This window comes from Pelophylax lessonae, assembly GCF_965119305.1.
Source record: "Pelophylax lessonae genome assembly, chromosome: 4".
In the NCBI taxonomy this organism is placed as follows: domain Eukaryota; kingdom Metazoa; phylum Chordata; class Amphibia; order Anura; family Ranidae; genus Pelophylax; species Pelophylax lessonae.
The window spans coordinates 654,284,722-654,298,408 of record NC_138771.1 but is presented as its reverse complement, the minus strand read 5'-3'; the positions used below and the strand labels follow the sequence as shown (position 1 = coordinate 654,298,408).

At 45.2% G+C, this 13,687-nt stretch overlaps 1 protein-coding gene across 1 annotated transcript in view; it reads left to right on the top strand.

The window, feature by feature from the left end:
* LOC309553459 (beta-1,3-galactosyltransferase 5-like) overlaps positions 1–12,879 on the top strand; it is an 88,510-nt gene extending 75,631 nt beyond the window's left edge. The window contains exons 2-3 of the mRNA XM_082254667.1: positions 7,644–8,217; positions 12,055–12,879. Coding sequence (XP_082110793.1) covers positions 7,650–8,217; positions 12,055–12,512 — 1,026 coding nt within the window. The 5' untranslated portion in view covers positions 7,644–7,649 and the 3' untranslated portion in view covers positions 12,513–12,879. The remainder of the gene's footprint in view (positions 1–7,643; positions 8,218–12,054) is intronic.
* The last annotated feature ends 808 nt before the right edge of the window (positions 12,880–13,687 follow it).

Genomic DNA, 13,687 nt, shown 5'->3' with positions numbered 1-13,687 from the left:
TAAACACAGAGCTCCTGTGATCCTTCTATAGAGGATCACAGGTCTCTATGATCATTTCACAAGTCCCTCCCCCCACAGTTAGAAAACACCCCATAGGCTCACAATTAACCCCTTGATCACCCCTAGGTTAACCCCTTCCCTGCCAGTGTCATTATTACAGTAACTGCATATTTTTAGCACTGATTACTGTAGTAATGTCACTGGTCCGTCCCAAAAGTGTCAGTTAGGGGTCCGCTCTGTCCACCGCAATGTTGCAGTCCCGCTAAAAATCCCAGAGGGCCGCCATTACTATAAAAAAATAAATAAAAAAAAAGGGTATAAATCTTTCCCCTAGTTTGTAGACGCGAAAACTTGTGCGCCAACCAATCAAAATACGCTTATTGCATTTTTTTTTTTTTTACTAAAAATATGTAGCAGAATACAAATTGGCCTAAAAGGATAAAAAAATCAGATTTTTAATTTTATTGGCAATGTTATATAGCAGAATGTGAAAAATATTGTTTTTTTTTTTTTTTTTTTTTTTTTTTTCAGAATTGTCTCTCTTTTTTTTTGTTTATAGTGCAAAAAAATAAAAATCGCAGAGGTGATCAAATACCACCAAAAGAAATCTCTATTTGTGGGGAAAAAAAGGACATCAATTTTATTTGGGTACAGCGTCGCACGATTAAAATAACGCAGTGCCAAATCGCAAAAAATGACCTGGTCGTTAAGGGGGCAAATCCTTCCGGTCCAGAACTGGTTAAACGCTTTAAAAAACTGCTTTGCGCCATATGAAAGGAACCATGCCAGTACAGTTTGCTCCCTTTCAGTTTGCATCCCGGTCAAGCAGGTGAATTGAGGATTTTATTGCTGTAGCCCTTGATACTGCTCTTACTCACCTTGAGGGAAAAAATAATTATGTCTGTAGCCAGTCTGTCCTGAACAGGGGTGACTATTTCAATGTAGTCTTGCTGGGTGCTGATCAGCTCAATCTAAATGATAGTTTTTTTGTTCACTTGGTTTTACCCTAGCTGTTGTTTCTCTCTGCTGCCAGTAGGTGTCACTGGTACCCCTAGCAATAGTGTGGGATGTCACAACGATCCTGAGTTATGAGTCTGTAGCACTGCCCCCTAGGGAGCTGCTGAGTGTGGATTCCCCTGGGTTACCCATAGCAACAGTCTGTAAAACCTATCACTTTAAGACTTGGCTCAGACAATGAACAGTCCAGGGGATTTGGTTTTTGTGTTTTATTTAGAACTGGGATGGGAGAATGGATGAGAGGGATACTCCAACTTGAACTATGCACAATTTCCGATGGACAAGTGACTGTAGTGTGTGCGGCAAGGCCGCTGCTTCACCTTGCCAATGAAGTGAAGTAAAAGATATGTTCCTGAATGAATTCCACTCCAGGGTCCTAACCTGGCACCCCCTTTCTCACTTCCCGTGCATGCTAGCTCCTGTCCACTGACTCTCCACTGGAGTGGTCCCCTTCCTGGGCAGACCCCTGGCAAGCTCCCCAGTACTCACGGACACTGTTTTTCCCTGGGTTGCTCTGCCTTCAGCTCCACTCCTCAGTATCCTGGACCTTCTGGCTCAGCATCCCACACTTGGTCCACTAGGCCAACTGCATGTGACCACCTTCCAACCTGACAGGAGGAGAGACAGCCATCACCCTCCTCCTGGGACCTGGCTTACCGTCCAAAGACCGCCCTGTCACATGTGCCCCTGGCTTTTATGACCTATCCCAGAATGCACCACTGTTGTTCCAACCCACTGGGACAGCCACAAAAGTTTGTGTGTCACTGGCTGGATTTCCTCCACTGTCCAACAGGCTCTCCCATTGGATACAGTGGGGACACTCCCTCAGCCCAGATGAATCACGCCCTGGACACATGCAACAGGCAGAACTAACAATCAAGCTCCCCTGATAAGCAGATAGAGCTGCAAAGCTTTTACCAACCTACCACCTACCTAGGAGGGTGCTACGAGTAATTATGTTCCCTCTGGCCAACCAGTAGGAGGTTTGTTACCGCTGGTGCATGCTGGGGGAGATATAAATATTTGGGGTGAACTACTTGAGCCCTCTCTTCCCCCCTAGCTTAAGCCTAGGGAGGGGCTGCCTGCTGTGTCTGTAATTATGTATTAGGTCCATAGCCTGTGTTGGGGGGTTTAGCATGTGCTCTGTGCTGGGAGATTGGCCATAAGTGGTCCTGAAAGTTGTCCTGACTGAGGAGGAGGCTGTGTCAAGATTGAAATCCAGGAGGAAGACCTTACTGGTGGAAGGAGCCAAGATGAAGTTTGGTTTTCTCGCAAGGGCGTGGTGATTCTCAAGAGGACACATGGAGGTCTGAAAGGAGACACAGAGGCATGCAAATAAGCACAGGTGCTAATTGCAGTGTGGCCGGTGTCAGCTTAAAGTGGTTGTAAGCCCTTCCATGTACCCAGTGAAGTGACTAGCCTCAGGTGATCAGTGCTGGGACAAGGTCATCCAGTGCCCAGGGCAAGGATGCCAAACTGCACCCCCCTTAGGGTCAAGGCGTCCCCCTCAAGGTCATCTAGTGCCCAGGGCAAGGATGCCAAACTGCACCCCCCTTAGGGTCAAGGCGCCCCCCATCCCTGCAATAAGCCATTGCGCCCAGGGCAACTGACCCTTCTGCCCACCCCTTGTCCCGGCCCTGCAGGTCATACACAGAGATAAAATAAATCCTCCTGCATTGGTTGTACCTATTTATCTGCAGTGTTCTCTACATCCATTCAAAATACCAGATTTTTAAAGCTTGTCTGAGATTTCTGAAAAAGGTGGGCGGAGAGCAGTGATCAGGGACACTGTGATGGTGTGGCGGTGATCAGGGACACAGTAACTGGTGTGGTGGTGATCAGGGACAATGTAACTGGTGTACCCAATGAAGTGAGTGGCCTCAGGTGATACACAGAGACGAAACAAGTCCTCCTACATTGGTTGTACCTGTTTATCTGCAGTTTTCTCTTTTCTACAGCCATTCAAAGTACCAGATTTTTAAAGCTTTTCTGAGATTTCAGAAAAAGGTGGGCGGGGAGCTAAAGTTACACTCTGCTGAGCTCAGTGAGCAGAGCTCTTAGAGCTGATTGGAGGGAAAGGACACACACTTAGTCACACAGCACACAGGAACAGAGCTAAGGCTTTCAATCACAGGCTGTGTGGCGGAGCTCTCTTCCCTTCCCTTGGTGTCAAGAAAACTTGTCAGAAGTGACTCCTTCAGATAGCAGAGAAATGAAGCAGCAGACAGAAATGACACTTAGTGCTCTGGACTGAGACAAGTACACACTATAGAGGGAAATGCTTTGTTCATATTTCATGTCTGAGGTTTACAACTACTTTGAGGTTAGATTCAGATCTTTGCATGTCGGGAGCTCATGGAAAATTGTGTGTTTTCTTGATGTGCAGAGAAACACACTGCCATTTAACAGAATAATTGTTAACAGCACCCCCCACGCAGCTACAAACACGTGCACCAACCCGCACCATGCAATATGGTGTGCTATGTTTTAAAAACAAAAGTCAGGGGCATTCCTTGTGCATAGGGCAGCGCATTGAAATGAATGAAGAAGGCAGGGGTATATCTAAGAACTGAACCAACTAGCCCCAAAATGCAGGTGAACTGGGTTGTACCATTTAGGAACAAAATAATAACAAGCTGTAGTGTCACTTAATTGACACTAGATGTCAGCACAAAGATATGTATACCTACATAATGGAATCCAATGCAACAGTGATGGATACATGATGTGGTCCTGTTCACCTGTACTGATGGGGCTTGAACAGATAGATTACAGTGTGGCAGTGTGGCTTTTAAATTCATTAGGTTAAATAGTTGGGATAAAGGGATGTGATTCATTTTGATGTGATGTGATATATATATATATATATATATATATATATACTGTATACTGCTCAAAAAATGAAAGGAACACGTTTTAATCAGAGTATAGCATCAGGTCAATTAAACTCCTGTGATATTGATCTGGTCAGTTAAGTAGCAGAGGGGGGTTGTTAATCAGTTTTCAGCTGCTTTGGTGTTAATGAAATTAACAACATGTGCACTAGATGGGCAACAATGAGACGACATCCAAAACAGAAATGGTTTTACAGGTGGAGGGATTTTTTCCTTACTCATCTTTTCTGGCTGTTTTTCACTGGTTTTACATTTGGCTAGGGTCAGTGTCACTACTGATAGCATGAGGCGATACCTGGACCCTATAGAGTAGTGGTTCTCAACTCTAGGAGAGCTGGACAGGGCCATAGAAAGTCCTTAACCCATCAACAGGACCGGTATCTGCTCCTTTGTGCAAGGAGGAACAGGATGAGCTCTGCCAGAGCCCTACAAAATGACCTCCAGCAGCCACTGGTGTGAATGTCTCTGATCAATCAGAAACAGACTTCATGAGGGTGACCTGAGGGCCCCAATGTCCTCTAGTGGGCCCTGTGCTCACTGCCCGACACCATGGAGCTTGATTGGCATTTGCCATTGAGCACCAGAATTTGCAGGTCCACCATTGGCATCGGTTTGGTGGTGGGTCAGTGATGGTCTGGGGAGGCATATCCATGGAGGGATGCACAGACCTCTACAGGCTAGACAATGGCGGCAACCTGACTGCTATTAGGTTTTAGGATGAAATCCTTGGACCCATTGTCTGGCCTCATGTGGTGAGAGTATGCAGCCAGTTCCTGGAGGATGAAGGAATTGATACCAATGAATGCCCCCCCATGCTCATCTAACCTAAATCCTATAGAACACCTCTGGGACATTATGTTTGGGTCCATCCGATGCCGCCAGGTTGCACCTCAGTCTGCTCAGGAGCTCAGTGATGCCCTGGTCCAGATCTGGGAGGAAATACCCCAGGACACCATCCGTCATCTCATTTGGAGCATGTCCCGATGTTGTCAGGCATGCATACAAGTAGGTGGGGGCCATACAAACTACTGAGGACCATTCTGAGTTGCTGCAATTAAATTTCAGTAAAATGGACTCGCCTGCTGCATAATTTTTTCACTTTGATTTTTGGTGTGTCTTTGAATTCAGCCCTCTGTAGGGTGATAATTTTCATTTCCATCAAACGACGTGACATCCTTTTATTCCAAACACATTACCCAGTCCATATCAGTATAGATCCTAACACATTACCCAGTCCATACCAGTATAGAGACCAACACATAACCCAGTCCATACCAGTATAGATCCTAACACTTTACCCAGTCCATACCAGTATAGATCCTAAGACATTACCCAGTCCATACCAGTATGGATCCTAAGACATTACCCAGTCCATACCAATATAGATCCTAAGACATTACCCAGTCCATACCAGTATAGATCCTAACACATTACCCAGTCCATACCAGTATAGATCCTAACACATTACCCAGTCCATACCAGTATATATCCTAAGACATTACCCAGTCCATACCAGTATAGATCCTAAGACATTACCCAGTCCATACCAGTATGGATCCTAAGACATTACTCAGTCCATACCAGTATGGATCCTAAGACATTACCCAGTCCATACCAGTATAGATTCTAACACATTACCCAGTCCATACCAGTATAGATATCCAGCAAGATATTTTTCCCCATTGAGATCTGATTTGTTTTCAACGTGCTCCTTTCATTTTTTTGAGCAGTGTGTGTGTGTATATATATATATATATACATACAGTATCTCACAAAAGTGAGTACACCCCTCACATTTTTGTAAATATTTTATTCTATCTTTTCAGGTGACAACACTGAAGAAATGACACTTTGCTACAATGTAAAGTAGTGAGTGTACAGCTTGTATAACAGTGTAAATTTGCTGTCCCCTCAAAATAACTCAACACACAGCCATTAATGTCTAAACCGCTGGCAACAAAAGTGAGTACACCCCTAAGTGAAAATGTCCAAATTGAGCCCAATTAGCCATTTTTCCTCCCCGGTGTCATGTGAATCGTTAGTGTTACAAGGTCTCAGGTGTGAATGGGGAGCAGGTGTGTTCAATTTGGTGTTATCGCTCTCACTCTCTCATACTGGTCACTGGAAGTTCAACATGGCACCTCATGGCACTCTCTAGGGGTCTGAAAAAAAGAATTGTTGCTCTACATAAAGATGGCCTAGGCTATAAAAAGATTGCCAAGACCTTGAAACTGAGCTGCACCACGGTGGCCAAGACCATACAGCGGTTTAACAGGACAGGTTACACTCAGAACAGGCCTCGTTATGGTCAACCAAAGGGGTTGAGTGCACGTGCTCAGCATCATATCCAGAGGTTGTCTTTGGGAAATAGACGTATGAGTGCTGCCAGCATTGCTGCAGAGGTTGAAGGGGTGGGGGGGGTCAGCCTGTCAGAGCTCAGACCATACACCGCACACTGCATCAAATTTGTCTGCATGGCTGTCATTCCAGAAGGAAGCCTCTTCTAAAGATGATGCACAAGAAAGCCCGCAAACAGTTTGCTGAAGACAAGCAGACTAAGGACATGGATTACTGGAGCCATGTCCTGTGGTCTGATGAGACCAAGATAAACTTATTTGGTTCAGATGGTGTCAAGCGTGTGTGACCAGATGAGAGCATGGCGGTGGGAGTGTCATGGTCTGGGGCTGTATGAGTGCTGCCGGCACTGGGGAGCTACAGTTCATTGAGGGAACCATGAATGCCAACATGTACTGTGACATACTGAAGCAGAGAATGATCCCCTCCTTTCGGACACTGGGCCGCAGGGCAGTATTCCAACATGATAACGATCCCAAACTCACCTCCAAGATGACCACTGCCTTTCTAAAGAAGCTCAGAGTAAAGGTGATGGACTGGCCAAGTATGTCTCCAGACCTAAACCCTATTGACCATCTGTGGGGCATCCTCAAACGGAAGGTGGAGGAGCGCAAGGTCTCTAACATTCACCAGCTCCATGATGTCCTCATGGAAGAGTGGAAGAGGACTCCAGTGGCAACCTGTGAAGCTCTGGTGAACTTCATGCCCAAGAGGGTAAAGACAGTGCTGGAAAATAATGGTGGCCACACAAAATATTGACACTTTGGGCCCAATTCGGACATTTTCACTTAGGGGTGTACTCACTTTTGTTGCCAGCGGTTTAGACATTAATGGCTGTGTGTTGAGTTATTTTGAGGGGACAGTAAATTTATACTGTTATACAAGCTGTACACTCACTACTCTACATTGTAGCAAAGTGTAATTTCTTCAGTGCTGTCACATGAAAAGATAGAATAAAATATTTACAAAAATGTGAGGGGTGTACTCACTTTTGTGAGATACTGTGTATGTATATGTACAGTATATGTGTATATATATATATATATATATAATACACGGGAGTTTTTTTTTTTTTAATGATGATTTAAGAGTGTCTGTGATATGGTCCGTGTGGAGCTACACCTGAATTCCACTGTACAATCTGTAATTGTATAATGACAATACATTGTTTGAATCCCTTCACTGCCATCTAGCGGCATAAGGTGATATTTTCCTGATTGAGGAATTTCAGTTAACACTGCATTGTGGCCACTAGATGGAACTGACAATAATATAAAATAAACATTACAAAATGGGATTATTCATGACAGCAATTTTTTTCATAAGCAGACCTCAATGTGCTTTTATTACAAAGTAACTTCTCATCTGCTTTTGCAGGCCAACATGAAGATTCGTACGGTATTTTTGCTCCAGACCTGCCTGTCTACATTTATATTCCTTTTTATTGCAAAAAAAATTCTGAATCACCCCACTACGTACAACGGCACCCAAGAAAACCCACCTCAACCTCAACGACGGTCGGTGACTCTCCGAGACGCGACTTACACCTATCACCTGAATTTTTCTTGGTTCCTGCTTGAGTACCCTCACCTGCAGAATTATAGCTGCTCGGCCCTTCTTTCCCCACAGTCAGAGCTGGCTCAGGACCCGCCAGAACCCTTGCTACTGCTGGCGGTCAAGTCCCACCCAAGGTCCACCAACAGGAGGTTTGCACTAAGGCAGACGTGGGCCCGGGAAGGGGTTTTTGAGGGCTATCGGGTGAGGCCGGTCTTCCTGATGGCTCAGGTTGACAGTGTTGGCTACATGAACTTAGTGGAGAGGGAGAGTGAGGAGTATAATGATATCCTGCAGTGGGACTTTATTGAGGACCATCATAACCTATCTCTGAAGGAGAGGTGCTTCCTGGAGTGGCTGCAATTTAACCTGCCCCATGTAGCCTACGTATTCAAAGGTAAGTGGCCACGGTCAAGATGTGATTGCACTGCTAATGTCAGCAATTTCAAACATTTTGAACAAAAATCATACAAAAAAGGGGGTTGCTGAGCTCCTAAAATATTTGAAGTCACCCAGAATTTCAAGAGCCCATTTAGAATTGTCTGTTCCTGTGCGTCGCTTTAATGTCTGTTGCAAATATGTCCCCCCCTTGGCTTGTGCAGCCACATCCTATGGATTCCATCCAGGGTGCAGGCTGGGTTGAGAGTCCATCTAAACCACTCTCAGAGTTCAGAATGAAAATAGAGTCCAGAAAGCCACACACTGAGCAATCCTGCCTATCAGAGAGATGACAGAAGCCTCAGTCTATTTCTATCCTGGCTACACCCTCCAACACGTTTCACCCCACCCACGGGACTCAGTCATAGAGGCCTCCATGACTAAGCCCTGTGAGCAGGGCGAAACGCGTTAGCGTGTAGATAGACTGAGGTTGCTGTCATCTCTCTAAAGTGTGGGATTGCTCAGTGTGGGGCTCTATTTACATTCTGTTACAAACATTATTGACACACTATGTATTATTAAATGGCATTCAATATATGAGCAGCAGAAAAGAAGGCGAACTTTACCGCTCACATGCATCCAAGGTTTCTGTGCTGACAGCATGCTCCCAGCTCAGTGACAGATGAGTCCAAGACAGCCTTTAGCTCCAGGAATGAGTTGGCAAGATGAGCTCCTGATCATGTGATCACTGTGACAGCCAATCACAGTGGTTATGTGTTTGGGCAGTCCTTCCTGCCCCTCAGGCTTAAAAACCCAGTTAGAGGGACAAAGAGCTGGTCAGGGAAGGGTTAAAGTGTACGTCTTGCAACTTATAGGCTCGGTTCACACTGCTGCGGTGCAAATTTCATCTGTTTTGAGTGTGATTTAGGTGCAAATTTCATAGCGCAATTTCTGTTTGTCAGGTGCGGTTCCAATGCGAACTGTAGAAATTGCAGCTGTGTACAAGCCGGTTGTTAAGGAGCGGGGCCGCCATGTCCTTAACAACTGATTACTCATTAGCTGTCAGTGGGGTTCCCCGCTGACAGCTGAAACAACATTATTTGTAGCTGCTGACTTTTAATTTTTGGGGGGAGAACTTAAACTCCTCTTTAAGTCCAGGGATAGAGGAATTATCTGTAAAACTTACCTTATTCCACCCTCTGGCAGGCTTCCACCATTTGTGCAACTGGCCTCCCAAAGTCTCTTCCTTTCGCTGCACTACAGCTTATTACCCCTAGACTTAATGATTATTTAACTCTGGTTGGCCCCACTGCAAGGGTGTTTTTTTTTAATCCCTTGCCACCACCTCTTATTGGTTCTTTAAGTGGATCCTAATGCCCGGAGGTGGAGTTCCTGATCATGGTATCACTGTAATTGGCTGTCAGAGCACTCTGCGATCGGGAGCCTGTCCCATCCACTTCCGATGACAAACGATGTCTATGTCAGGGATCTGCAAACTTCCTAAACAAATGGCCATTTTGCTGTCCTTCTGGCTATAGGGGGCCAGACTGTGGCACTTGAAAGTAGAAAATATCTCAGGTTTGGTGGCCAGTGCAAAAAATAAATGATATAGGGAGCGTGGTCAGCAGGAGGAGGAATAGTGTCCCATCATTGGTATTAGTGGAAGGTATAGTTTCCAATTGGTGGTATCCTTGGGAGAAATAGTGCCCCATCATTGGTATCAGTGGGAGGAATAGTGTCCCATCATTGGTATCAGTGGGAGGAATAGTGTCTCATCATTGGTATCAGTGGGAGGAATAGTGCCCCATCATTGGTATCAGTGGGAGGAATAGTGTCCCATCATTGGTATCAGTGGGAGGAATAGTGTCTCATCATTGGTATCAGTGGGAGGAATAGTGCCCCATCATTGGTATCAGTGGGAGGAATAGTGCCCCATCATTGGTATCAGTGGGAGGAATAGTGCCCCATCATTGGTATGAAGGAATAGTGCCCCATCATTGGTGTCAGTGGGAGGAATAGTGCCCCATCATTGGAATCATTGGGAGGAATAGTGTTACATCATTGGTATCAGTGGGAAGAATAGTGTCCCATCATTGGTATCAGTGGGAGGAATAGTGCCCCATCGGTGTTATCAGTGGGAGGAATAGTCTCCCATCATTAGTAACAGTGGAAGGAATAGTGTCTCATTTTTGGTATCAGTGGGAGGAATAGTGCCCCATTGGTGGTATCAGTGGGAGGAATAGTGCCCCATCGGTAGTATGAGTAGGAGAAATAGTGTTCCATTATTGGTATCAGTGGGAGAAATAGTGCCCCATCTGTGGTATCAGTGAGAGGAACAGTGCCCCATCGGTGGTATTAGTGGGAAGAATAATGTCCTATCATTAGTATCAGTGGAAGGAATAGTATCCCATTATTGCTATCAGTGGGAGGAATAGTGCCCCATTGGTGGTATCAGTGGGAGGAATAGTGCCCCATCGGTAGTATGAGTGGGAGAAATAGTGTCCCATCATTGGTATCAGTGGGAAGAATAGTGTCCCATCATTGATATCAGTGGGAGGAATAGTGTCCCATCATTGGTATCAGTGGGAAGAATAGTGTCCCATCATTGGTATCAGTGGGAGGAATAGTGTCCCATCATTGGTATCAGTGGGAGGAATAGTGTCCCATCATTGGTATCAGTGGGAGGAATAGTCTCCCATCATTAGTAACAGTGGGAGGAATAGTGCCCCATCATTGATATCAGTGGGAGGAATAGTCTCCCATCATTGGTATCAGTGGGAGGAATAGTGTCCCATCATTGGTATCAGTGGGAGGAATAGTGTCCCATCATTGATATCAGTGGGAGGAATAGTCTCCCATCATTAGTAACAGTGGAAGGAATAGTGTCTCATTTTTGGTATCAGTGGGAGGAATAGTGTCCCATCATTGATATCAGTGGGAGGAATAGTCTCCCATCATTAGTAACAGTGGAAGGAATAGTGTCTCATTTTTGGTATCAGTGGGAGGAATAGTGCCCCATCGGTAGTATGAGTGGGAGAAATAGTGTTCCATTATTGGTATCAGTGGGAGGAATAGTGCTCCATCATTGGTGTCAGTGGGAGGAATAGTGTCCCATCATTGGTATCAGTGGGTAGAATAGTGTCCCATCATTGGTATCAGTGGGAGAAATAGTGCCCCATTTGTGGTATCAGTGAGAGGAATAGTGCCCCATCATTAGTATCAGTGGAAGGAATAGTATCCCATTATTGGTATCAGTGGGAGGAATAGTGCCCCATCGGTAGTATGAGTAGGAGAAATAGTGTTCCATTATTGGTATTAGTGGGAGGAATAGTGCCCCATTATTGGTGTCAGTGGGAGGAATAGTGTCCCATCATTGGTATCAGTGGGAGAAATAGTGCACCATCTGTGGTATCAGTGGGAGGAATAGTGTCCCATCATTAGTATCAGTGGAAGGAATAGTATCCCATTATTGGTATCAGTGGGAGGAATAGTGCCCCATTGGTGGTATCATTGGGAGGAATAGTGCCCCATCGGTAGTATGAGTTGGAGAAATAGTGTTCCATCATTGGTATCAGTGGGGGGAACAATGCCTCATATCAGTTGGAGGAACAACAATACCTCATATCAATGAGTGGAACGGTGCCCCAAGGACCAGATAAAAGCAAGCAAAAGGCCGCAGTTTGGAGACCACTGATCTATGTGATAGCCCAGTGTTAGGACCCACCGCCATGCTACCACACATATGCATTCAACAAGCGCTAATAGGTAAAATCTTGAAGTTCAGCTTTATTGATCTACAAAACACCGAATTTTATATTTCTTTAAACTTATGCCATATAATGTTGCTATCTTTCAGGTGACGACGATGAATTTGTGAATCCTGCCGCATTGGTACGGTACATCAAGGAATACGGTACCCCACGCTCGCTACATGGCGCGGTGCAGCATCACTCTATCGTCCTCCGTTACTCCAAATACAGAGTCTCGGAGTCTCTGTTTCCCAATTCCAAATATCCTTATTTTCTGTCGGGCGGGGGATTTCTCCTCCCAGGAGCGGCAGTCCCACTCCTTTATCAAGCTTCACAGGAAATCCCCGTCTTCCCTTTGGATGATGTGTATCTAGGCTTCCTGATCCTGGCCAACAACTTAACCCTGCGGGACGAAAAGCACTTTTATGTTTGGGGACTAGATTTTGATGCCTGCAGCTTTCAGAAGGCCCTGGTGGTCCACAGTATCAATATGGAGAAATTAACAGAAATGTGGAGAGAGGTCCAAGAAGCAAAGTGTGAGCCTAGAAATGTTGCTATCAAATGACCACAATGAGCGGGCCAAGCTGGTCCAAAAAAAAAAGACTGTCCTTCGTTATTGCAAATAGCACTTCTCAAGGTCCCTGTCCCCAAATTCCCAATACCCTTATTTTTTGTCCAATTAGGTGTTTCTCCTGACAGGAGCCTCAGGCCCTTTCCTCGTCTACCAGGATATTCAGGCTATCCCTGTCCTCTCATTGGATGATGTGTATCTGGGCTTCCTAATTCCGGCCTCCAACCTAACCCTGCACAATAAACTTTACATTTGGGGGCTGGATTTTAATACCTGTGGCTTCCAGGTGCCCTGGTGATTCATAGGTCAAGAAGAAAAGTGTGAGCCTACAAAAGTCATTCTCAAATGACCACAATGTGAAGGCCAAGCTGGTCCAAAAAATAAGACTATTTTCAATGTATCAGTGACCATGAAACTTCTGGAAAAATGGAAATGCTGGATGCTTTTTAATTTATTTATAAACTGAAACTGACTCACATGTTATTTTAAACTTTCTTATTGAAGAAAGAGGTGTATATGGTGTATATATTTCACCAGTGTTTCTCAACCTTTTTCCAGTTGGGGCGCCCTTGAAAAGTATTTTCAGTCTTGAGGCACCCCTGTCCAAGATTCAGTTCACGTTACTGTATGACGCGGGACACGCACAAAATCATGCTCAATCCTGACACACAGACAAATGCTCTGCTCTTTAGGGGTGCCAATAATTCTTAATGGTACCCCACACTTGGAAAACATGGGGTGCTTTTGGTGCGGTGCAATTTTAAAAAAAGGGTCAGGGACTTCTTTCTCTAAATTTCTGCAGGTAGGGAAGCCCATTGAAATGAATGTGCTGCCCTACACATAGCACGCAGCCATGCAGATGTGAACCAAGAGCTTGTTCACATGTCAGGTTGGAGGGGCGGTAAAACCACATGGTTGAGTTGTTTTTACCACTCCCAACTTCTCCCCCTTTAGCTGCAGAGGCAGCAGCTGGGGATGTACACATGCTGTGGCTGCAGTTAAAGGTATACTCAGGGTGAATGGGGCTGGACTGCAACTACCCCGCAACTGAGTGCATTGCATAGTTGTGTGTAGTGATGCTGCATTTACAGGCTTCAAACAGGTGGTGAGTAGGCAACCTATTGCCAAATGCCTCTGAAAAGCAATCTTAGCATGGATTGCTTTTCAGA